This window comes from Pocillopora damicornis, chromosome 2, assembly GCF_964200805.1.
Source record: "Pocillopora damicornis chromosome 2, jaPocDami1.2, whole genome shotgun sequence".
In the NCBI taxonomy this organism is placed as follows: domain Eukaryota; kingdom Metazoa; phylum Cnidaria; class Anthozoa; order Scleractinia; family Pocilloporidae; genus Pocillopora; species Pocillopora damicornis.
The window spans coordinates 8,098,520-8,123,394 of NC_142671.1; the positions used below are offsets into that span (position 1 = coordinate 8,098,520).

General features: G+C 37.3%; 2 protein-coding genes and 1 non-coding gene across 3 annotated transcripts in view; 2 read left to right on the forward strand and 1 right to left on the reverse strand.

Moving 5' to 3' along the window:
* LOC113685164 (staphylococcal nuclease domain-containing protein 1) lies at positions 1-16,518 on the reverse strand. Its single transcript, XM_027202644.2, has 31 exons — positions 16,201-16,518; positions 15,891-16,040; positions 13,189-13,312; positions 12,969-13,050; positions 12,359-12,437; positions 11,654-11,729; positions 10,970-11,061; positions 10,796-10,855; positions 10,665-10,722; positions 10,396-10,436; positions 9,899-10,005; positions 9,665-9,755; positions 9,414-9,505; positions 9,014-9,041; positions 8,697-8,804; positions 7,604-7,870; positions 7,251-7,319; positions 6,902-6,974; positions 6,386-6,504; positions 6,124-6,216; positions 5,779-5,874; positions 4,819-4,893; positions 4,662-4,719; positions 4,321-4,444; positions 3,561-3,630; positions 3,274-3,326; positions 3,054-3,108; positions 2,490-2,537; positions 2,175-2,219; positions 1,325-1,477; positions 1-482 (listed from the first exon to the last, which is right to left on the reverse strand). Exons 1-31 carry the CDS (start codon positions 16,240-16,242, stop codon positions 417-419), a joined length of 2,694 nt encoding a protein of 897 aa, XP_027058445.2. The 5' UTR covers positions 16,243-16,518; the 3' UTR covers positions 1-416.
* Positions 16,371-24,875, forward strand: part of LOC113685167 (uncharacterized) — a 13,582-nt gene continuing 5,077 nt past the window's right edge. The window contains exons 1-12 of the mRNA XM_027202649.2: positions 16,371-16,835; positions 17,182-17,258; positions 17,949-18,052; positions 18,605-18,679; positions 18,898-19,029; positions 19,680-19,820; positions 20,312-20,401; positions 20,931-20,994; positions 21,399-21,486; positions 23,171-23,258; positions 23,754-23,831; positions 24,220-24,335. Coding sequence (XP_027058450.2) covers positions 16,675-16,835; positions 17,182-17,258; positions 17,949-18,052; positions 18,605-18,679; positions 18,898-19,029; positions 19,680-19,820; positions 20,312-20,401; positions 20,931-20,994; positions 21,399-21,486; positions 23,171-23,258; positions 23,754-23,831; positions 24,220-24,335 — 1,214 coding nt within the window. The 5' untranslated portion in view covers positions 16,371-16,674. The remainder of the gene's footprint in view (positions 16,836-17,181; positions 17,259-17,948; positions 18,053-18,604; positions 18,680-18,897; positions 19,030-19,679; positions 19,821-20,311; positions 20,402-20,930; positions 20,995-21,398; positions 21,487-23,170; positions 23,259-23,753; positions 23,832-24,219; positions 24,336-24,875) is intronic.
* Trnag-ucc (transfer RNA glycine (anticodon UCC)) lies at positions 22,318-22,389 on the forward strand. The gene has a single exon. It is a non-coding gene; the product is annotated as a tRNA-Gly (tRNA).

Sequence of the window (24,875 nt, forward strand, 5' to 3'; positions counted from 1 at the left end):
TTCGTTTGCCTCTATTTTATATCTTTCGAGTGAGTTCTCTCTCTACACTCACAAATTCACTTGTGTAAACAAGAAAATTGAATGATTACGAGATCATAGTTAAAACAGAAATTCTGACTAGACGACATGACACGGACATGAAAGTGTGGCGAGTAAAGAAAGTTAACCTTGGAAATGCAACAGGTTCACAAGGAAATAATTCCTCTGCAGAATGTCACACTATTCTTATGACCGGATTTAGAATATACCTTATTGAAAAGCCGAAAAACAATTCTCGCCGCTAGACGCGTAGACATTTTCTTATCAATGATTGTATTGCTCACGACAGCGCAAGTTAATGTTATCCTCATATTGATAATTAGTTCATATCCGTGATTGGTAAAATTTTCCATTCACGAAAGGGCGACAGTTTGTCCTTAAGTAGAATACCCGAATTCCTTAGCGTCGTCATCAGTGAAGTCTCCATAACGCCACAGGTTTACCTAGCAACAGGAGAGAAAGAAAAAAAAATACTATTGATCGCAGCCAGGTTGAACAAAGCATGCAAGACTTTTTTTTTTTAATTATGTAGCTTTACAGCAAGTTGTATGTTTATTTTTGGCTTCCGTCAGATTTGTCTCACAGCACATGAAAGACAAAACGGTTGGTTACACAAAACGCCAGTCTTAAATATGCGCTTAAATTCTGAACAGGAACAATATTATGCGGTTTTGATGATGTTCCAATTGTTTAACACTGAGAGCGACTAAACAGGTATAAGATCAATTTAGCTTATCTAAGTGCGTCGCGTGTTTGTAACACACGTACCGTCTTATTCTTCCGGTTATTCTAATGCATTCTCAGTCTCGAGGTTGATAATTACCCTAAAAAGTTTGAAGTTTAATCCTGAAATAACGCTAAACGCCTTACGCGAAAACAACTGAATGAATCATTTTCGTTTTGCAAATGGCTCTAGAGCAAAAATGGGAGAGAAAACCGTTCACAGGTACGTTCAAAAGGGAACATTTGTAATAATCAGCAAAAATTTACGTATGCTTTATTTGGATTGTGAAAGGTGCGGGGAGCCTGGAGGGTTAGTGCGCTGCTGTTAGAGCGTAAGCCGGTTCATTGTGCTGTGTCCTAGGGAAAGACACTCAACCTTTGCAGTGCCTATTTCAAGCCAGGAGTATAAACGGGCACCCACAAAACAAACTGTAGTGAAACCAGAAGAAATTGATGAAGGTGGCCTACGATAGACCATACCCCTAGTCGCTATAAGCTATGGCAAGCAGGGAGAGTGCCAGCCGAATGGGCTAAAAGGCTCGCAAGTCTCCAAGACACCTACCCTAGCTTTCCTCGCACCATCTTGTGCCCTGTTATACTCTTCCATCAGTTTTTGCAGTCGTTTCTCCTTCCTCTTCTCAACAGTAACCAGGCCTTCGGTGACAAGAGACTTGGCGACATCATCCCCATTCTCTTGCACGAGTGTCACGAAATCCTAACACCAAAAAACCAACGGAAAATACGTTTTCTAATGTGTGCTATAGACTTGTTGCCAGCTCTAATACTGCTGGGCCCGAATTTTAGTTTAGATGGGTCCTACACTAACGCCATACTCCGGCATTTTAAGACATCCTTGATTGATGTATTACAGAAACTTTTAACTGTGTCCAAAGTAATCCGGGATTTCCGAGACTTCGCTAAGTGAATGGTCTGAGAAACTCGCACCACTTTTTAAATAAATCAGTTACACAACTAAAACCAATCGTGACTTGGTCATTCGCGTTTTATGGCACTTCAGGCACTTTATTTTATTTTTTTTTTTACTTTGAGTTCTCACTGGCTCCCTGTAATAATTGCTCATGCTTTGATTGGCTGGTCTGATCATTATTATCAAGGATATCTAGGAGGTGCGGAAAACGAGGGAATCCGGAATAAAACCCTCTAAGCCGACAACAACCTCAATACACGTGTGACACCGGAAATTGAAATGCATAACGAGAGGCTAGTATTTCTACCACTTTGTCAGCCATTCTCTCCCTGTTAGCAAACGTTACTTCTTGATGACAACGAGGCAGGTCACGAGCACTAATGAACCCCCCTTCGTTTCTCTACCACGCTCTAAGTAATACCATAGCTTATTTGCCTGGTTTCCCGGGCGCTATTTGCAAGTGATTAATAGCAGCACTTCTTACCTGGCCTGAGGACTTGTACTCCACATTTAGCATAAACTGTCGATTCTAAAAGAAAAAAATAATGATAGTAATAATAATAAAACATTACTTTACCCTGCGTGAGTTAAGAACGCTGATGCGCAAGCTTCAATTCTGTCTCAGTAATTTTTTTTCAGTTAAATTCAGGTAAGTGTCTTTGTTTTTGCATTAACCAAACAGAGCAGAGAATAAATTCAAATGAGCACCAGGGAAGATCTCTAAAAAAGTATATTCAAGCTGCCTATAAACGTCTATAAACGCAAGGCAGGACCCTACTAAATCAAAATCAAAACTTACAATGATCAGATTTCTAAAGGAATCCAAGGCATCAGCAACTTGTTCCACCTGACAAACAGAAACGAGAAAAAGATTAGAAAAACAGCACCTTCCTTTGATCTGATTTCGGTAATTTTGCTTTTCCTTTACAGATCATAAATCTACTGTGAAATGGACGACGTATGACGAAAAAGTAATCAGGTTAACTCAAGAGCATGTGAAAAACAGAACCACGTACGATCCTTTTAATGTTAAACCATACATTGGCCGAGTCTTCCAGCGACTGCCCGAGAGTAAAAACTGGGTGCACAATAGCTAGAAAGAGTCACACTGCCTGAAAAACCCTGCAAGTGTGAAAGGAAGGGAATATTTCGCTGTCTTACTCGTTATTTTTTTGTGTGTGCGGAAAACCATTAAAGAGGCAAGGGGGATACAAAACACTTTCCACGGAAAGCTACTAAAAATCATTTTGAGCTGAGTTGGCATAATTATGTCATTGGAAGTAATATTACGACACATTTGTAATCAGTTGAGAGGAGATCATAATCCAAATTCGTTAAGAAAGGGAAGGAAAAAATTACTTACGTCCTTTGGAAGTTCAATAAAAGCCATACTATATTCATGTGCTTGTGGAGGAAAACTGAAGAGAAAAAGTTGCAGTAGTTTGTAACATTTAAACCTTTATATTTCTTGCAGAATTATTGTTATGATCAAGCTTACATGAAGTACTACTCAAACCTACGCAATAATAGTACTTCTGGGAAGTGACATATTCAAACCATTGTTTACTATTAACAACAATTACCTGTGGAACGCTGAAGGCAGAGGGCACAGCTTGGATAACGGTAACACTTCTCTCTGTAAGAAATGAAAACATACAAATGTTTTGAATGTACACCGGTAAACTTTAAACAACGAGAATAAACGCAGCAGAAAACAAAATCTATCTTGGCGCAGGGAACTTCTCCACCAACACTTTCTGAATACAGTAACTATTACTCACTTATGACTAAATCCATGAGAGCCGCATAGAATTGTGTAACAACAAAAGGAAATACTTCAAGCCTCTTTTTTTACTGCGAATGTACTTACATTTCCATAATCAATGTAAAACACATGAATCTCTTTTGGAGATGCCACACTTTCGACTCGTGCTCTGTACCTACGGACGGAGAAACGCAAACGATAAGTTTTAATAACACACACTGCCACTCGGCACTCTACATCCTAAAACAAGGAGAAGCTTGAACTGTGTCCTGATATATCTCCAAAAGAATTGATGAAAGCTCGCCTTTGCAGTTAACCCTTCTAGTTCCTGGAGCGACCAACTGGTATCTTTCTTCCACTAACTACACATTGGCAAACAGGTGATGATAAGAAATGGAATTATCAACCAGAGCTTACGGTTTTATCCCAAGTCAAATTCTCAGTCAAAACCAACAATACAGGAAATTTAAGAAATTCCTTGTGAAACTCAGAAAACAATGAACACTTTGATTTGATCACGTCGCTCAGTTGTGTACGAACCCAAAATTAATTTAAAAGCTCAGAACAAGGAAACAAACCTCAAAACCAAGAACTAATTACTGTTGCTATTAGCGTCTTAAGTGACTGACGCCTGAGTTACTTTTAGCTTGAAACTTAAACGATTTCTGGTGTCCACAATCTTCTGAATTTCACAGTAATACTGAGATGTTAGAGGTACAAAGATTAATCCTCTTACCCACAAGTCGCAAGACCGCGAGAAGTTCCTTGTTATTTTTGAAAATGTAAGTGTGGGGTAGTCCACAAGGATGGGATGGCAAAGGTAAAGGTAGCATAGGAAAGAATGTTTGACTTGCCAGTCACATACCAGTTATTATCCACAAACAAAGCTGCACATAAATCTCCTTTTCGTGCTGTATATGATCCAGGGAGGGGAGGGTTAGAACTGAGCTCAGTATGAAGATCATCCATGAGTTTCTCGAGTTGTCCACCTGAGGTAAATGAACAAAGGGGGTAAGTTTAAAATAAATAAACTGTGGTGCTGGAACATATGGTAGCATCCAGCCTTTCCCTACATCTAGGCAGTTCGCAAAGCCGCAAAACTCTAAGATATTTTTAGAGGTCGGGGTTTTCGAAAACCCTTTGATGATCAAACTTTACCGCCAGAAGTTACAGCTTTGTCCGTTCCCGGTCATTATTACAGCTCACCTGAATCAACATGTTGTGCCCAAAAAGAGAGGTTTTGAGACGTTTCTGTGACAATGACCTGTAAGAAATACATCAAAGACATTCACATCAAGTAACGCAATCTTTACTAAGGCAGTATTTTACAATAATTACCTCAAACATCAGTGATATCACAAACCTTCTTATAATTGCACTTTCTCTCTGTTTCCTCAACAACAACGACATTTTTAGGTTCTTCATAACTGGTCCATAACTAAAAATGAAAAAATTGTTACTTTGGCTGAAAATTATTATGGAGAGAGGTTGGTTATTTGGTAGAAGTAAAAAAATCAAATTAAATCGCGATCAGTTCTTTTTTTTTCTTTTCAAGGCTATTGTGGCTCACCAATAATTAACTGCATTCAAAGGTTTTGGGATGCAATGTTTTGAATGCTAGTCACACATTGGAGACTATTCATTAGTTCAGTTAGGAAAGATATTATTCGTCTTTTCACGAGCATGGGACAACAAAAGTTCCAGTAAAGCGAATCCCAGACCTTCAGCTTTTGCGCTCTATCACTGACCTACTAAGACCCCTACGCTAGGTTAAGGTATCACTAAGTTCACGTGACATGCGCCCAACACAGCGGTCAAATGATCGCACAAGCACACTTAGATGGATAATTTGCTTTCGTAAACATGGAGAATTTAAGTGAGACGTAGTTTTCTGCAGTTTCCAAGGAAAGTTCGAAGTTTTTAAGGCCGATACTTATACACATTGTTGCTCTAAACGTGACCCACTTTGTGCTAGTTTACACTCTCGTGCCGTGATGAAGTCGTCCGTAGGCTTGGCTGTGCTGGCACGTGTTATTCCTTATTGTGTTCATGGAGGAGTTGCCGGTCAACACCGAGGGAAATGTGTGAAAAAGGGAAGAACCAGCTCGTGACAAGGCAATCAAGATCTTTCTTAATCCCACAATCAAGTTTAAAATTTACTATATTTTTAAATGATTTTGCTCTTTCGGGTTTTTTATTTTCAGATTCCAAACAACCTTATTAAAAAATTTAAATACTAATGCATAATTTCACCGCGTTTTGCCCCATACCATTTACACTGGTAGAAGGCAACATTATCTAAAACGATAAAAAAAGATTCTACCTTTAGTTTCTGCGATTTTGCCTTTTCCTCAGCTTGAATGAGCTGAGGATAGTAACTGGAGCGCTCAGCTGTGAAGTGTACTTGAGAAAGACCAGCCTGCAAACACCAGACATCGATTAAACTTATATTCAACACCTTCACAACTATTATAAAAGGGCAATTTGGTTTTATCATCTGAGTTGATCATGTCAATCGCCATCGTAAAGAGTTTGAGAGCTGACATTTCAAGCGTTACCCTTCGTCAGGGCAAATGAGGATAATAAACTGGACTGAAGAGACTGGACATGAAAAATTCTTACTCTAGGTTAAATGTAAGGTTGATGTGTAGCTAAGATTTTTTTTTACCTCGACCAAGGCAACAGAGAGATTCGTGTTGTCCACAAATAACCAGCCAATAAAATTGCCGGCCTTGTCTATAGCTTCAACTTGTACTTCAACCTAATACACATTGGACAAAAGAAAAATGAACAAATATTAATAAAAGTCGATGACATTTAGATGAAACAATTCTGGAAGCTCCTCATGTAACTTTATTTGGTTGTTAAGTTATTTGGTGCTAACTTTGAAAAACATTAAGTGTAAACATTATTTCTGTCATACCACTTACCTCTCTTTGCAAACAGAGATCCTTAGTAAAACTCAAAGCTTCGTCTCCGTGCGGGTCTCCTTCCGTAGCAATAACTCCCTGGGAAGTAACTAATCTACCAGCTCGGGGACATGTGATACCTTAAAGAATCACAGTACATACACAAACTTAAACGTAGTAGAGAACCCTTAAAAGTCCCTGTTTTGGATCGTCGACAGCTCTGGTCGAAGACTCTCACATCGCAGGATTCCTTGAGAAAAATCTTTGTCGAGGGCGGAACTGGTGTACTAGAGCAACTTTAAGTTTGAGCTACATTTACAGTATGGCCACATCACTAAAAAATTAGCGGCCTGGCGACTTTACCTGACAGCTAAACGATTTCAACCCAAGAATTCGGCGTACTGTTCACAATTAATGATATAACATCCAGGCATTCGGCAAAACACGACAACACAACCATGTCAAACTGTTTTTTTTTTTTTTTTCTTGCATTTTATATACAAAAATACAATTTTACAATCATGTAAAAATACTTACCACCAATAAGGAAAGTTATTAAACAAGTCTCTTTGGGTAGATACAGTCTTATTCTTGAACCACTGGCAACAAACTAAAAGAACAGAACAACATCAAAAATTCAACAACTCGTTTTTCTCACGAGATATTGTTTTAGGGCTTCGATTTTAGCCGGTTACTAGTGGTTTGACGCCGCTTCAAGGCAACACGCTAAGATTTTAGGTTTGAGATTTGTGTGGCCACTTTCGTGATCACGACCATCTACTGAGCCATCGGTTGTCTAAAAATAAAATCTAAAATCTCTAGAGCGTGCTATTGATATGCGTCGCGATGAAAAAGTTCAAAATTAATCATAAGAATAATCACTTACTTCAACTATTCCTGAGGATCTTCCCGCTCTTTGTAAGAAAGGCAAAAACTGTCTAGCTTTGGTTGCGTCCTGCAATAAATATTAAAAACGTATTTAGTTTTTAATTGGAAGAATATACTAAACACTACTAGAGCTTACACTACACTGTTGTCATTCTATCCTCTATCCCACTATCATTGCGGCCGGTACCATCGATGAGATACATCAACTGCCTTAGTGAAAAAACCTCGTTCCCAAGAAGAGTCTCACTTTCCTCGAGTCCCTCTCAACGCGTTCATGTTATTCCCAGACCCCTCTTTAGCTCGCGCTTCAAAGACCAGAAACGAATCTATAGTCTAGATCCACTTACTCACCCCTGAAAGATCTGCAACTCTATGAATGGGTGCTTCTTTCTTACTATGCAGTCCTTTGCCATTCTTTATGGCACGTGTCTCGGCTGCCAACAAGTCATCATAGCACGAAGACCGCTGATCATCGTCTTGCTTGTGTCGCAACGCGGTCGCAAATCCTTTACTTATCAGAGCCTCAGCAACATTAATACCACTGATTGTTACAGTTGCGCATGTTCTCTCTGGGAAACCATCACTGGGAGGTTTGATGTAATCAACTTTAACGTTCACCTGTAAGGAGGGAAAAAGATAAGAGCAGTAAGGTACTCTGTTAAATAAAAAAAAGCGTCCTTGGCGGGGTAAACTAAAAATAGATATACTTATCCATTGTAGTCTACATTTCCTTACCCTCTCCCACCCTATCTTCCCCCCCCCCCGCATTTCATCAACTCACCCCCCCCCCAATTCGCTAATACCCCTTTTATACTACTAGACGGAGAGAGAGATTGTTATAGTAAACTATCTTCCTGAGACAAGCACCACAACCTTAAACGCGAAAGCGCGCTACAAGAGTAGAGGTGCCTTAGGTACCTCTGGATCATTTTTCAATCAACCGCCATGGCATACTGGTCTCTATATTCAAAAACAGCTTGAGCTGCAGTCGATCCAAAACGAGTGAACAGCAAGCAGATTTCTCAAAAGCTCTAATAATTTTCTACGTTTGCATCACAGTGGTAGAATTTGTTGAGGTTTATATCTCCTTTCTCCGATCAAAACCGTCTTCAATTATGGCGGTAAATTTGAAATTCGAAATGATTGGCTTCGCCATTGCGTAATATTACCACGGCATAATTTCATGTCTGTTTCTAAATACTGGATGTAGATGACCGTAAAAATAAAAAAGGAAAGATGTAGAAATGTTGAAGGCCTTTCTTCAACAATGGTCGTCGTATTGGATGATTACTGCATTTTAGCTGAAATTAAGGGGAGGGAGTCAACTTATTCAAAGCGCGCCTTCGTGTTTGAGATGTGTATTAGACGTTGCCATGCCAAAACTTATACGTTCGGGGATCCAATTTTCGCTCAAATTTCTAAAATATGAAAGGGTTTTCTTTACCTTTTTACCAATTAGTTTCTTTCTGAGAAATTCTCTGGCTTCAAACATGTAAGGTACGTCATACAGTGGCCTGGGCTTCTTGTTATCTTTCCCGTTAGTTATAGTATCCTGTTCGAAAATAAAAAAAAAAAAAAAAGACATGCATCTGTGAGCTGTTCGTTTGTATTTGAAACTGTTTACGAGTTACAGTGTAGCTGAGTGATTTCCAGTGTATATTAGTAATGAGAGCGATGACCTTTACACAACGCTTCGAAGATTAACAATTCTCATCGTCGGTTTCTTAATCCTACTGGAAAGAAGGAAACGATTCGTCATACCTGAGTGCCGTCTTCTCTAGGGATAAGCCTGCAAGGAAAAAAAGATGGATTTCAAATATGTTCGTGCAGTGCCAGCAAAAGAGAGACAGCTTGGAATTTCGAGCAAATAGTGAGTATTCGGAAGAGGTTTTGGGGTGCGGGAAACTCGATTAGGCAAAAAATAATTTCATGAAATTATAAAACACAAACTACGAATTGCCAGCAGATACAGCGTAAATGCTGTTTTTTTTTTCCAAGCAACTCAAGGCAGAGAATCCGGCTTTCAAATAGTGATAATTTTTCCCATGATAATTCGGGTTGTGTAAGATCCTGGCAAGATTCGTTAATCAAGTAATGCTGGTGAAACCCTAAAAAGGTTAAAGGGGCCACACAGTTCTCCAAGCGCTATACAGTACAGTACCTGGGCGGTCTTAAGCTGGAGAAGTGAATCTTTCTTTGTGCCCCATCAGCATTCCTGATGACTAAAGCATCCGCATTCACACATTCCACAACCTACAAATCAAACGAAACACCATGAACACTTAGAAAACCATGTGAAGAAGGGAGGGATAAAACGACTTGGCAAGCGCACATTTATCATGAGTAAATAAAGTTAAATCTTCCCGCTTTTTACGATTACCTTCCTAAACTTTATCTTAGTTCATTTCCTACCTTTCCAGTGAATTCTTTGTTCTGAATAGGCACAGTTGGAGCACTTGGTACATAATCCTTCCATATCCGAAGTCTCTTCTCCCTTGCAAATCTAAAAAAAATAAACCGTATGGTAGATTGGTACTTACAACACTGAGTTCTCCCTTCCGCTCCACGAGGGGGAGCTCTGGGGTTGAAGTGGATGGAAGTGGGGGAGGGATAGATATATGTGCGTATAATAACAAATTAGCTTACTTTTCCGCCGCACGCAGTTTGTCGTGTCCTTTAGTAAGCACTGCCATGCTCCAATCAACGCAACGGCCAAATCCCTCACGAAGCAACAGCTCAGCAATATTTCCAGCCTAGGCATAAAGCATAAGTGAAAAGTCAGCCAAAAGAAGATAATAACATTACGGGAGCTCATGTTTTGTCAATCTTGAAAAATGCAGCCTTTCTATTTTCTATGATAATCATCCTCAACCAGTTTTATACTGGGTTAATTATTGCCTCTTTAGTCTTTTGCATCGTTACAGTAATATCCCTGAATCATTAAGGTCACCAGAAGAAATGAAATGATCATCAATTGAAGAGGCTCTTGATAGTTCAACAAACTCTCCTCATCAGTATCATGACCAGAGCAAGGAAAATATGCATACTGATTAAAAGTAAAAAAATAAATTAATAATAAAAAAAACAGAAAAAACTTTACAGTAAGGCACTTTGACTTAAATAAAGACAGCAAATAAACTCACTGGGTGGATAATTGATCCAAGGAAGTTCTGATTGGAGACTCCTGCATAAATTGGAAGAACAGACATTGGAAAATTAAAATTCTTTTTTATCATCAACAAGAATTATGCCTATCAAAGGATGACTCCAAGAAAGATGAATGTCTCCCTACAACAAAATTGACAGAGAGGCATTTACTACAGGACTAATTGAAACAAGTTTTTTTTTTGTCCTAAAATACAAGTTACAGTATGCTACTCTTTGTCAGTAGTTAAAAAGTGTCATTACATACCTTCAAGAACTATTTTCACCTCTCTTTGCAATAAACGGCTCTCAGTGAAAAACTTTGCCTGATTAAAAGACACACATGTGTGAGACTTTTATAGATAAAGGTATTGTCCAAAAGCAGGGATGGCCACTAACCTCATCTGCAAATGGTTCTGAAATTTCCTTGTCTGCATCACGTCTGATCATCATGGGACACTAAAAAGATAAAAAGAAATGCGATCTGTTGGCTATATCATATTGTTATTAATAATAACTACATTTATGAAGAAGTAGCTTAACTTGATTATCTTAAGAATTGGTTTAAGTTACCTTTATTCCTGTAAACATGACTGTCACATGGTAGAACTCAGGCAGTAAAAATGCTCTTGCTGTGCAACCATCACGAACATGTTCAATGACAGCTGTCAACAAAAAAAAAGACATCAAAAACAGCTACTTAACTGCTATTGGAATTGAATAAATATCATCAGTTTCATTATTAAAACAATGTCAATCATAGTTTTATGGTCAAGTAGCAAACTTTATTTTGACTTTCTATTCTTTTCAATATACTAGAAAACTAACACCATCCTCTGAGCCATTGAGATTCAAAATAAAAAGCAACTGTGCATTGGATGGCAATTCATTTAATCTCACCCTTGAAACTGTTGAAAAGTGCTTACAAAATTAAAAATTAAAATACATCTTTTAGGTTCTCATAATTCCACTCACTGATGCATTATTTGGCTTTCAAGGCTTTTGTGATCCATTATAAATTGGTTTGAAAAAACCTGGACAGAAAATCCTTTACCCCCCCCCCCCCCAGTCCAACACAATTACAAATTGTACAATGAACATTTATCAGGTCTGAAAATATGGTGCCTAAGCAATAGCTTCCAAAAAAAGCCATGTTGTACAAACCATCTCAAAAATTATCAGAAAATAAATTACATGTGTTAAGTTATTACAGTCTTCAGGTTCCCAGTCTGAAACCTTTACAACTGTCTTGCTTACCATTAAACTCCTTTCCACTGTTGGCATCAAGAAAATGTCTTGGATTTTCCACGGTCCACGTGATGTCTCTGATGTGCTAGTTATTAAAAAGTTATTCAATAATAGCTTTTGATTAAAATCTCTCGAAAAATCAATTCAGAAACTAAACAGCTTTGCTCTAAAGAGTTGTAACACTGATTGCAAGGTAAGAAAACAGCAATTTGGCCATGAGTACCAACAAGGTTTCCTCATTTCAAGGTTTAATATCAACACAATAATTCAAAATGGCATTACAGTCTCCTTTTTTTGAATGGCACTCTGCAATTTAGAATGTATGCAGAAGTACTAAAGGCTAGTAATCCTGATGGATCTTTGAAGTATGAGCAATATCAGCTGAGGACCAAAGAATTGCTGGCTAAAAAGACAAAAAATTAAGGGGATGTTGATTTGTATACATGCTACATGTAGCTCATGTTATATTGTATAGCTCTGTTGATTTGGGTACAGATAAACAGAGAATAAAGATAATCATCCACAAGGTTGACATAAAAATTTAGCACATGCAGTGCAGTTTTTGTTGAGATCAAAAGACATTGTAAACATCAGACTTCCATGTACATAAAAAACCATTCATCTCACCCAAAACTGTACAAAAAAGAGTATGGTTATAGTACATAATTTTTTGAAGTAGCCTGGAGTTATTCAAATTCATTTATTTATACTCACATCTGAGGCATTAGCACCCCACTTTCCTTTGGCCATTGTTTTGGCCATCTCTTCCAAGTCAATCAATTTTGTCTGGTCACTGAAATGAATGATAATCAGATTAAAAGACAGTTACTGTACAAGGTAAAACTAAGCACATTTCTAATTATTCTGTCAATAATTTACAAACACAATAATTTTCACTAAGTTCAAACCACTAACAAGCTACAATTTAATATTTTTCCAACACAATAAAAACAATAACTTCAAAATTAATATAGATAATTTATAAGTCTACATGCAAAGACCACAGCAAAAGTACTTGACCATCATCTATACCAAATCTGATCATGAGACAAGAAACCATCAATCTCTACTTATTAAATAAATCCCAATTAAATTTATATGTTAATCCCCACCTCTAATAATCTAGGCCCCATAATCAAGCCTAGTTAAACTGTAACCTGCCTCCAATTCTGAAATCTTTAACACCTTGTGAAAGCATTCAAACCTTGCACAAGTCCAAAATCAAATCTGGATCCTTTCAGTAAAAATATATTGTTTACTGGATATCATGGGAAATGTTCTATAATTAGAAGAGATAATAAAAAACAAGGTTTGTGTAACTTACTCTGATGGTTTGATTCCACCACGTCTGACTTCAACAAGCCCTTCAGAAACTATGGCTTCTGTTACATTTTCAAGGTCTTCTCCTGGAAGATGAAAATTCACTTGAAGATTGAAATGGATAATCAAGCTTTAAGTGAAAGCCTGATATTAATAAAATCAATCATTCCTTTCATTCACAAATGCAAATCTACCTACATGTACATGTATATCTTGTAATTTACCTTTCTGTAAATAGATACATCCATATTCTCGCCCTGTTCCAGGAACTTTATACTCCACAGAGAAGAGCACTTCTTTACCGATCAGCTTCTTTCTAAGAAATTCTCTGGCCTCCCATGCAAATGGCTGCAAGGTAGACAACCAAACGTAAGTACCATATGTGAAAATCTATATAATTTTAATTACCTTGGGCAGGTGATCCCAATTTGAATTCCTTACTACCAAATATATACTAGTTAGGGTATATAACCATGTATAAAGCCTGACTGTGCTGAAGACCTTGCTTTTTTAAATTATATAGTACCCCTTATTGACCTCCAAGACATAATACCTTAGTAACTTATGATCCTTTATTACATTTGATCCATCACTTAATCTCAACATCAATATGCATATTCTTCACACTGTTCTCTATATATTTCCTTAGGAGCTAAAAAGGAGAATCTGTTCAACAATCAAGAGCCTCTTTTATTGGTGATCATTTCCATTATTCTCATAACCTTAATGTTTAATACAGGGGTGAAAATGTAAGGAGATTTTAGATGCTAGTCCAGCTTAGGGGTTAAAGGATCAAAGGACAGGGAATCCTCACCTTCCATCCAAAGGAGCAGTTAATTGTGGTAGCTGAAAATTTGGTTATAATAAGAGGATAGCAGAGTAGAGAAATTACTGTTTTCAAAACATTCATGGTGATTCTATTCGTAGACCAGTGATAACCTGCTTTTTTGGAGAATTAAAATGTTGCACATTCATTACACCTAAAATTTTGGCTTTTTAAAATTCTCGTTTCACACAATGCAGTCAGTACACAGAGAGAAATGGAAACAATTTCAAATTTTCCAAGTGATTGAATTATACAGAAGACGATAAAAAGGGTAAGTTTGTATTTAGAAACTGTGATACTGCACAAGAGGGGAAGTTTGGTTTTATCAACTGAGTTGATAATGTAGAGTGGCTATCAATAGGACTTTCTAAAGGTGACATTTGAAACGGAAACCTTTTGTTAAAGCAAAGAAAGCCATACAGTTGACAATTCATAAAAAGATATTTCAAGCGACCATTAACCCCTGAAAATCCTACCGGTGACTAGCATCTAATTTCTTCTAACAATAATACTGTTGAATTATTTATTAAGATTATGAGAATAAAGGAAATGATCCCCAACATCAGTACCTTTGATTGATAAAATAATTCTCTACCAATTTAGTACCAAGTTAAATGTATAGTGAAGAATATGGAAAACATGAATACTGGTCTGCTTAGGGTGTAGAGATAGAAATTTTATGTCTTTTTCAGTTAGCTAAAGGTAGTAAAATTTTTTCACCCCCTATTCTGTTAATGTTTTTATTACACCCATTTTGAAATCACTGGTGGTCCCTGTAATCTGATTGGCTCTAATTGGTGCAATTTATTCACGAATTGCACCATTTTTTGCTTTAATCGCATCTTTTTTCCAGCCAACAAGGAGGCTACACTAAAAACAAAACAACCAATCAGACTTCAAGGCTTGTTTAACGTAACCGATCAAATTGCAGGAAGATGAAAGACATGAAGGATCATGTGGCAAATTTTGCAACTTTTGTTTGCAAAACTCTTATTTTTCCTCCCAAAAAATGGGTGAATTTAATTTCAAACTGGCTCAGTATTGTAGTTATAAAATATTTGAACTGACCAGGTCCTGTATTTGGGCGATTTCAAAATGGATGTAATAAAGTGGTAATTGAACCTCGTGTTGTGCAATTTTGGTCTGAAATCATACTTGTGATTTCAAATTGAACTCGTGCTGCGCACTCATTCAATTTTGAAATCACGCGTATGATTTCAGCCCAAATTGCAATCCACTCAGTTCAATCACCAGAATCATGTTTTTACAGATCAAAGAAAATCTGTCAAATTTGCAAAATATGAACTTGCAAAATACATTTGTACACATGCTTTACAGTGGCCAGGGGCATTATCAAAAGGGTGGTGATTCAGCTGGATTCCTTTCTTAATTCGCAACTTATGTTTATATAATGCAATGAACAAAGCTTGTAAAACTATAATCAATCAATTCCTAATAAGTTACTGTAAAGAAACGCTGATGCAAGATCTTGAAGATTCTCCCTGTAACAGTTATTTACTAGGGTCAACAGATTGTACAAAAGATGCTTTTTCAACAAATGTTTTCACTTAATCGTCTTCTTTAAAACCAATTTTAATTTCATTTAAGTAGATATTCTTTAAAGAGGGGGAATAAATGATCATTTAGGTGAATTTGAATTATAATCAATCCTCACGTGGGGATCGATAGGGAAGAGGTCTTACATTCTTCACCCAATTTAATATTCAACGAAAAATTACACGAAACTTCTCTTCAATAATGAACACTACAAGTAGCGTGATTTCTGAGTGTATTTGTAATATGAAACACAGCCGATATTTCATGAGCCAACGGAACTTAACCACGGCACGTAACCTAATGCCATTGGCCACAACCTTAAGTCATTCATAACGAAATGAACAAAACACGATAATTTTTTTTACCATTTCAAAAGACACATTATAGTAGGAAATCTTGCTCACTTGGATATAATATTTAGAAATAAAACCGTCCTATTGATGAAGAAAGCTTAAGACTAGGAAAAATAGCTTAGAACGCACATGAAACCTCTGAAAATGAGGGCATCGCGGAAGAATGCAGTAACGTAAGAAACACGCAAACCTCGTCTCTTGTCTCGACACTGGCTTCAACGTTGGGGTTCGATCTCCTCGCTAATTTTGGTGCGTTCACGTTCGACAAGCATAGCTGTCTTTCAGGAGGAGGTCCTCCTCGAGGCTGTCCGCGTATCACCACGCTATCACCTGAAAGAACCTTCGATAAATTAAAAATAATTGTTAGTAGAAAATCACTTTCATGATTTCGAGTCACTGGTCGAGGTTTATAAATGTAAAACGTGGCATTCGAAAATCCGTGCACCATTTCAAATCAATAATTTTAAATAACTAGATAGAGATGTCTACGGCTATACTACCTGTTTGACTATTCCCCGATTCATCTGTAAGGTCTGAGCCATTTTATTTTGTAACTAAGAATCTAATTTACTCGCCACAATTCAGAGGTAAAAGGAAAGAACTTTTTAACGGGTAATACTATATTTGGAGTTGGTATGACGTCAGCATAGTGCCGGAAGTCAAATTTATCCGAAGATCTTCCGTTCCTTCCGAAGAAGAAAGGAGCTTCTGTCAATGACCGTCAACTACTAAACTTAACAAATGAAGCAGTTTAGGCAATGAATAATGCACCAAAATACTGCTCCTTTCGAAGGAAATTGTTCGCTAAACTATTTGACGTGCATTCTCTGATAAACACCCACTCGTCGGCTTTTGAGAGGCATCTACGAGCACGCTACGGAGAGGACCGATAATGAAACGAAGACAATTTCTTTTGAGCGAACACAGCTGACCAAAAATAAACCGGCGGAAGTGTCAGTGGAAGTGACAGTCAGATGACAATGTCTAAGAGAAAGTTACTTAGAGTTATAGTTTCATTGTTAATTATTGCCAGTGCAAGATATTTTCCTCTTGTAAATTCTAGTGGCGAAGATAGTATAGTGGCAGATTTCTACGATGAAACAACAATTAATCGCATCGCGTTCGGAAGTTGCAGGTAAAGGGCAAGAACGTATAAAATGGCGTCACCGCTTTGCTACTTTTCCCTCAATATTTTCGCCTATTTAGCGATTCTTCTGTTCAGCGAAGTCATATTTGTACTATACTACATCGGAAGTGTATTTAAAATGGCTAGAAGTATAAGCAATTTTCTTGCTACAATGAAAAAGGTGTACATGATGAGCGTCAGAAATCTACACTAGGGAAGTGTCTTCATCATGTATTCAACTCGGGCAATAATACATCGATTCTTTTATACCTCAGGAACGTATTTGTGCGTGTGTGTGTGTGTGTGTTTTTTTAATCTTTCTAATTGCATTATTATTGTATGCTGTACATTTCAGTTTCCCCAAGAAGCCTCAACCACTTTGGAAACATATATCAAGTCAACAACCAGATGTATGGGTTTGGCTTGGAGACGGTATGTAGGACTTCAAAACAATTATTTGAAGATAATAATAACAATAATAATAATAATAATAGTAGTAATAATAATAGTAATAACAAGTGTAATCCACTCCATGTAAATGCACAGCACAAGTCAAATCACTTCATCACAGCAAAAAAAAAAAAAAAACTCAGAACTTGGAACATGTATATATTTTTGTAATATTCATCAATGATTAATGATCTGGGACAATTTTAAATGATTATTATCCTCAAACACACACTACCTTTGGGGAAGGCTGCTTTGAAATACTTTAACATGTTAACTCCCAAGATCGGATTTTAACTCTCCTCTTTAATAATGAGAATTTTGTGTTAGATCAAGATAACAACTTCTACCAGATAAGTTTGAGTATTCCTACAGTCTGTTTGCTGAAAAATGTATGCATATTATGGGGAGAAGTTAAATGTTGGTCACTTCTGGGAGTTTAAGGGTTAAAATGTAAAAAAGAGGATTCAGCAACTTTCACTTCAATTCAATATTCACAAGGTGAATAACACATTTAGAGAACATAATTTGACATACCTTTTCAGATATTTAAATTATTGATAGTGAAAAATGAGATCATGTTACATAATGTGCATTACAAGCAATCTGCTAAAATCATATTGAAGCTTCTTCAATTTGAAATTAATTAATACTTAATTGCGTTTTTTTTTGCAGCTGTGTATGCTGATACCAAAGTAGCACCACTTCTGTGGACTCCGTCTCCTCTCAGTGAAATGGTGGAAAAATTTAATTACCTAAAGTTCTCGTCAGAATATCAGGTGTGACACATGCATTTTTGTCTTCTTGATATGTGTAGTTGGATATTGTATTGCTGTTGTTTCTAGTGAACAACATACAGCCAAAAGCTGTCATGATCAATAGTATGCTTATAGTATCTAGAATTTGAACACCCTTTGACCTTTAACACTTTCACTCCCACAAGTGACCAAGACAGAATTTCTCCTGACAATATCAATACAATATCAAGCAGGCAGGTGATGAGAATAGGGAAGAATATCAATTATGAGATTATTAGTTGATCTAATACCAAATTCTCTGAACTAACATCATAAGAATCATATGGCAGATAGTAAGGAGAATTACTAATTAGAACTTGGGAGTGAAAGGGTTAAAAGTGACTAGCATCTTGGTTCTCCTTACATTATCTCTCCTGAGTTCCACATTCATCACCAACCAAAGAAGCTGTCGATTGTTAAACAAATTCTCTTTGTCAGCACCTTAGGAAATGTACAGAGAACAACACGGAGAATATGCATGTTGATAATAGGATGTGAGGGGTTAATGTTGTTTATTGATAAACAACTTTATAGGAATTCCTCAGAAGTGGTATTAAGGTTTTGGGTGTGTGGGATGACCATGACTATGGAATGAACAATGGAGGAAAGGTTGGTTATTTATCATTACATTTTATTTGCATGTTTGGTTTTTAAAACAGATATACATGTATAAAAGGATTGAGAGAATAATAATACTCCCAGTCAATGAATGCTTTGAAAAGCAGAATAAAATGGCAGTATGGTTCAACTTAACCTTTTACACAGAGGAGTGTCTGGCAAGCAAAGAAATAGTTAATGAATTAATTATGATAAATTTATCTTTTCAGCATTACAAAGATCGTCTTCAAGCACAAGGTGTTTATTTAGATTTTCTGGATGAGCCTGCTGAAAGCATACGACGCAAGCGAGAAGGCACTTATGTATCATACAGCTTTGGTACTGGAGATAAGAGCATCAAGGTTAGAATAACCTTCTTACAGTACCCAGTAAAACCATTTTTAACAGATTGACATGTCTTTGTTTAGAAATTTGATTACAAACTGTTTCATTAACAATTAGAAGCGAGTCTGAGGCCAGGGTGCAACTCAGCAGCAGTAATGCATGTTGACAATAAAATGATAAGAATTTGTTTTCCTGAAAATAAAGGTAACCTTTAACATGAAAAAAGCCTAAATCTCTACAGAAAATTGGGAATGCAATTTGATTGTGACTCAAAGTTCTAAAATCAGATGAAGACCCATTTTTCATTTGGGGGAGATAGCTCTTACACTTTCTTTAAAAGGGTGATTAAAATAAAAGGGAGTTTGTCCACCTTTTTGTAAAATCTTGAAATTTAAACGAGCCAAGAATAAATTGATGATGGGAATAAATTAGATATGAATGAATTAAAAAAGCAAAAGAAAAATCTCCTTTTTCATGATCTGAAACAATGTACATGTAACTCTGCCATTAAATTAAACCCATGCTCAAACATGTTTTCCACAACAAGAGGATAGAGGTTAAGTTTTTGAGGTGCACATCCTGACAAGCTGTGTATTTCTCTTGGTCCTTGAGGACTAAAAAATACATGTAAAATCTATATGCAGGCCTTGCTCTCTTCTGTTTTTAGCTTATTCTTCTTGACACTCGTTCGCATCTTAAATGGGGCCCAGAGTGTGATATTTTAGGAGCAGAGCAGTGGTCATGGCTGGAGACCCAACTTAGTGATCCAAACCCAGCTGGACTTACTATCATTGGCAGTGGAATACAGGTGAAAAAGCTGTTGAATTTCTGATATTTATTTTTTAGTTTATTAAATGATTATTTGATCATTACCAAAGCCACCATCATTTACTCAAAGTCACTACAAATTTTTTGTTTGCAAAGCAGCAGAAAGGACACAAGGTTTTGTCCTTATTTGTCCCACCTTGCACCAAAAGAACAAAAACAAAAGCAAAGTTACCAGGACCATATTTTATGTCAAATTTCCAGAGTAGCTAAGAACATATAGCTAATTTATGGTAGAGAAAAATATGGTATTTAAAAATTCCAACTGGAAGGAGACAGATCAGTTGGCTATATATAAAAAGTGCAGTCAAGGAGTTGCACTGGGGGCAACTGAGGACAAAATTAATGCAGTGAGAATCAGGATGGAAGGCTTGAACTCGGGACGACCAGACTACTAGCCCAGCGCCCTAACTCACTGACTGCCACACTGCCTCCGTTGCCCTCAATGATTTTTCATGTAACTCTCTTGCACAGGTTATTTCTGACGTTCCTTATACAGACAGATGGACCGGTTGCCCGTCAAGCTATGATCGTTTGATTTGGCTTGTACAAAGGAATCCAAGGGTAGGAATCTTTAGCTTGAAAAAAAAAAGTTTTCGTAAGTGTTCAGGGACTTCTTTATCAATGAGGGACAGTGTTTATACAGTGATGTACTGCAGTTAGTTCACAACACGAGTGAAACAACAGGAAACACATGTGGCCAAGTTCATTATGAAATAACTGCGAACGCTACTGCAAGCTTGTTTTAAGAATTTTGCGGCTCGAGTTGAATTTGGTGCGGGCCATGATTTCTGTGCAGCAGTGAATGTATCTGGGCAGTGACAAAGAGAGCTCATTCATTTAGATCTCAGCTTCAGCTCATTACAAGATGCTAAAGCACAACAGAAATGGTGGCAAACAATTACAGTGTATGCCAAGGTTTCTCTACAATAAGCGGCAATTTTCAACGATCCTCAAAACAACCTTAAAGAGCATAACGTAGATCACTATCTTATGTAGACCAGACCATTTTTTCTTTCTTGAGGTATTTTCCTCTTGCGTTTTATTAATTTACCTTGGAATCTGAGTCTTCTGATCCTCGTTCTTATTACAGGTGATTCTCATTAGTGGAGATGTCCACTTTGGAGAATTCTCTTGTCTCAATAGCACAAGCACGGGTAAGTTAAAAGTCTGTTTTCAATCCGTTTTTCCTACGGAAAGCCAACCGTTTCTCAAAAACGATAACTGTATCTTTCCAATTCGTGAAAACAAAATAATGTCCTAGTTGAGGTTGCTTGCTGCCATCAGATGTCAGGTGCTCCGAACATTTTTCAAAAAAGCAAGCGATGAAAAGGAACTGTGACTCTATTTATTTGATAATTCAGCATAGCGCATTCATAGTTTCTTATATTCTCCTGGTTAAAAGGTGAAAGCTGCTTACAATTAGAGGTTTTTTCTATACTTTCAGCATCTGGAGCTTTTTAATGAATAGACATAAGTTCAAAGAAAATTTTGATCATTTTAAAATAAACACTCTTCATAAGACATATCTCTATCTGATTATTGCATTTTTCCCTTTCAGGTTATCCTCTCTATGAGGTTACTTCCAGCGGACTCACAGCCACCTGTGTATCTTGGATGTCGAAAGCCACGTGCCGCTGGCTTTTAGAGTGAGTATATAAGGCAACTTTTTCTTCTTCCAACCCTTAAGTCAGCATCTCCAATTAACATAAAATTCCCGCCGGTTTTAAGCGAATAAATTTGTAGATGAAAATTATATTCCTGCTCTAGACCCATCTAAACGTTGAAATCGCTGAAAAGGGTATTTTGAATTCCCCCTCTTTGTCTGACTTATTGCAATTAATAGGCTCTAAATATGGATGGAATAATCAGGAGAAGTCGAGAATCAACAGAACTTGTTTCGTGTGACACTTCCTCGCAATCCTAAAAACACTGGGATTTTGCGGTCTTTATAATCCTCCTATGAACCCTTGATGACCTCATGCTTTAAACCAAAGAAACCCCGCTGTTTGTTGGTTTTACTAGCAAGCAAGAATTGGAGAATTTTGCAATTGTAATACGCGACTGCCAAGATGAGTTAATAATCGTCGAATTTTTGAAATAGAGAGTTGATCATCATGCGCCAGTTCAAAGACTCGTTGAAGGTCGAACAAGGGAACGTTTATACCGACTAATATCAGAAAGTACAATGAAGTCCTTTTCTTGTCGAGATTTGATACCAGACGATGTCACACGTGTTCGGGGAGTCACGAAATACAAAATTAATTTGTTTCAAGACAAATGTTCATTGTTTGAATCTCGATACAGCTATTTCAAAAAAGACCCAAGTTCATACTGCTTATTTCTGTCTCAAAGAGCTAACTAAAGCTTGTAGCCTGTTCGAGTGACGGTTAATTTTTATGATCTAGGCTCTTAACGGTCTTATTTAGTACCTGCCACGAGCAATTTGTATCTTCATTTTTCACCACTTTCTCATGGAAGCGTTGGTGGTATAGTGGTGAGCATAGCTGCCTTCCAAGCAGTTGACCCGGGTTCGATTCCCGGCCAACGCATATGTTATTTTTCTTTTCTTGCATTACCGTTTTCCTAACTTTCTCCTTTTCTTTGTGTGTAACACGGAATGACCGGAATGGGTAATTAAGTTTCCCCAAAAGAGTAATTCTCGGCCCAGAAAATATATTACACATGGAAATGCGGTGTTGAAATAGAGGATTTCCTATTGATACAGATTTTGGGCGGATCTAGTTGAATAAAACTGGATAAGCTAACGTAAGACATTTTTGTGTCTAACCAATTTAGAGTAAAATATAATGAACATATCTCAAGAACGGAAAAATCTCATGTCAATACCATCTGTCATTAAGCTTTTTTTAAAAAAATTATCTGTATGTTTAAGATTCTCGCTCCCCACTTTTCAAGAAAAAATAATAAAAGTCGTGAACACTTAATTTATTCGTTGCTAATACGGTTTCGGAACTTTTTCCTAAGCAAATTGTGGCGTTTTAAAGATCATCCCATCTGCAGGTTTTTTGTAGTTTCGGCTACAAAGCTGTCTTTTCCCTTTTTCTCTTTTGGTTGAAAATACAGTTATAGTTAGGGTGGGTAGCATGTAGCGTATGAGTTCTCAGTTTAAAATTTACTAAATGTTTTGAACAAAGGTAAAAATTCCTTCCAGTTACGTGGCTTGAAAATGAAATAGAATTTACTTTACAATTGAGTAAAACTATATTTTAGTTTCTGTCGCGAGCTTGCGAAGTCAGTGAGGCTAATTCAAGTCCAGTTTTGTTCGTCTGTAGTATAATTTCATTATTTTTATTCCTTTTTTTCCTATAGGAACGTTTTAACATCCTCTAAACGTACCCATCCGTTTATAACTGAACTAAATTACGGTTTAATAACCGTCCACTGGAACGATCAACCAGTAAGTAATGTGGTGTTGTGATTCAGTGACAGTCCTTTACGATTTTTATTGAGCCTAAAACAGCTGTAGCCCTAAGCAAACGAAAAAAATCATAAATGGTGCCTTCATGATGACATTTACTATTATGGATAACTCTTGTTGCCTAAGAAATTTGAACAGTATTCCATTTTTTCATAACAAACTACTGACTGAATCCTCGAGTGTATTGTGGCCTGACTTTCATCTCTATACAATGGAACCAATACTGTCACAACCGTGAGCAATACATTCAAACTATGATATGGAATAGTTTTTTGTTGATTTATAATTACATTCGTTATTTTTGCTGCGGAAGAAATTTAGATAACAGTGTTTGTGATCTTGCTTACGTAGACAGGGAAGGAGAGGAACAAAATTGTTTTTTCATGGCCCCGTTTAGTCCGTACCAGCAGAAGGTCTCGAACGATGACTGGTTAACAGCAGAACCGGCAAAATGTTTTCTCTCGTCTTTTTCAGATCTCTGTTACAGTAGAAGTACGTGGAGAAACTGGAAGCTATCTCAAGCAAACTGTATCTTTAGGTCATTTAGAGAGGGTAGGCACTGATTTACATGCTTCAATTAGTTTACTGTCTGATGATATCCTTGGTTATTTGTTGGTCTAGCTTTTTTTCGTTAGTTGCATCTTTTTATTGATTCATTCATTCATTCACCAGCTATTTATTCTTCTTCGTTTTTAACTATGGGCTTCGTGTTCATAGCTGCAAAAGGAGAGCGAGGCGACGATCGAAGTCACGGCAGTTCTTAGCAACATCATCATCCCCAATGAGCAATTGAACTTCAAACCTTCGAATTTTCGCTGAAATCTGTCATTATGCGACGGCGGAGCTCAAAGTTTACCATCTCTCCTTTCTTCTGTTTATTGTTAAAATTCATGCAACTTTGAAAGGGAGGTTATTTTTTTTCTTCTTCTTCCTATTACAGGCGAGAGATGCTAGCCACTGTCCACAGAAATTAGAAGACCCTCCAGTTATCAAGAAAAATTTATTTTACGCAATAGCCATTTGTATACTCACGATTATCTTTGTGGGACTCTCAAGGTATCGTTTTTGAGACTTATGCAGTGCATATGTGAATGACTCTCTTTAATGATGTAGGTAACTGCTACACATGGTAATGATAAAAAGTAGTGGTGAAAGCCACTTTTTCGGAACCTTCACTCTTAAGGGGTTCATCTAAGGTCTCTCTCGAGGGATCACCTTGCCGGGGGATGAAAAGGTTAGAGATCGTGCCAACAAGGGTAAGGAGGGTTGAAAAATCAGGGAGAATCTAACTCTGGCTGTCAAGGGAGACTCTAACCTAATGTTTCGCGCGCCAAAATACTGGTTTAAAGGTCTGAGTCTGAGCCTTGGCAAGATCACTGTGTTGTGTTAATCAGGATTTAGGAAGCTTTCTTCACCCGGGAGAATAAATGAATACCGCCGGGCCAACTATCAAGAAAACGTGACGAACCTTTAGAAGCGGGGAGGGGAGGGGGGAGTTTGCGATGGGTTCGCATCCCATCCTTGGTTAATCAGGAGTTAGGAAGCTTTCTTCACCCGGGAGAATAAATGAATACCGCCGGGCCAACTATCAAGAAA

Coding starts and splice junctions, on each gene's coding strand:
- LOC113685164 (XM_027202644.2), bottom strand. CDS start 16,242: ATGGCTCAGACCTTACAGATGAATCGGGGAATAGTCAAACAG. Junction 9,506..9,664: donor ACAAAGAATTCACTGGAAAG/GTAGGAAATGAA, acceptor TTTGATTTGTAG/GTTGTGGAATGTGTGAATGC. Junction 4,720..4,818: donor GAAAGTGCAATTATAAGAAG/GTTTGTGATATC, acceptor TATTTCTTACAG/GTCATTGTCACAGAAACGTC.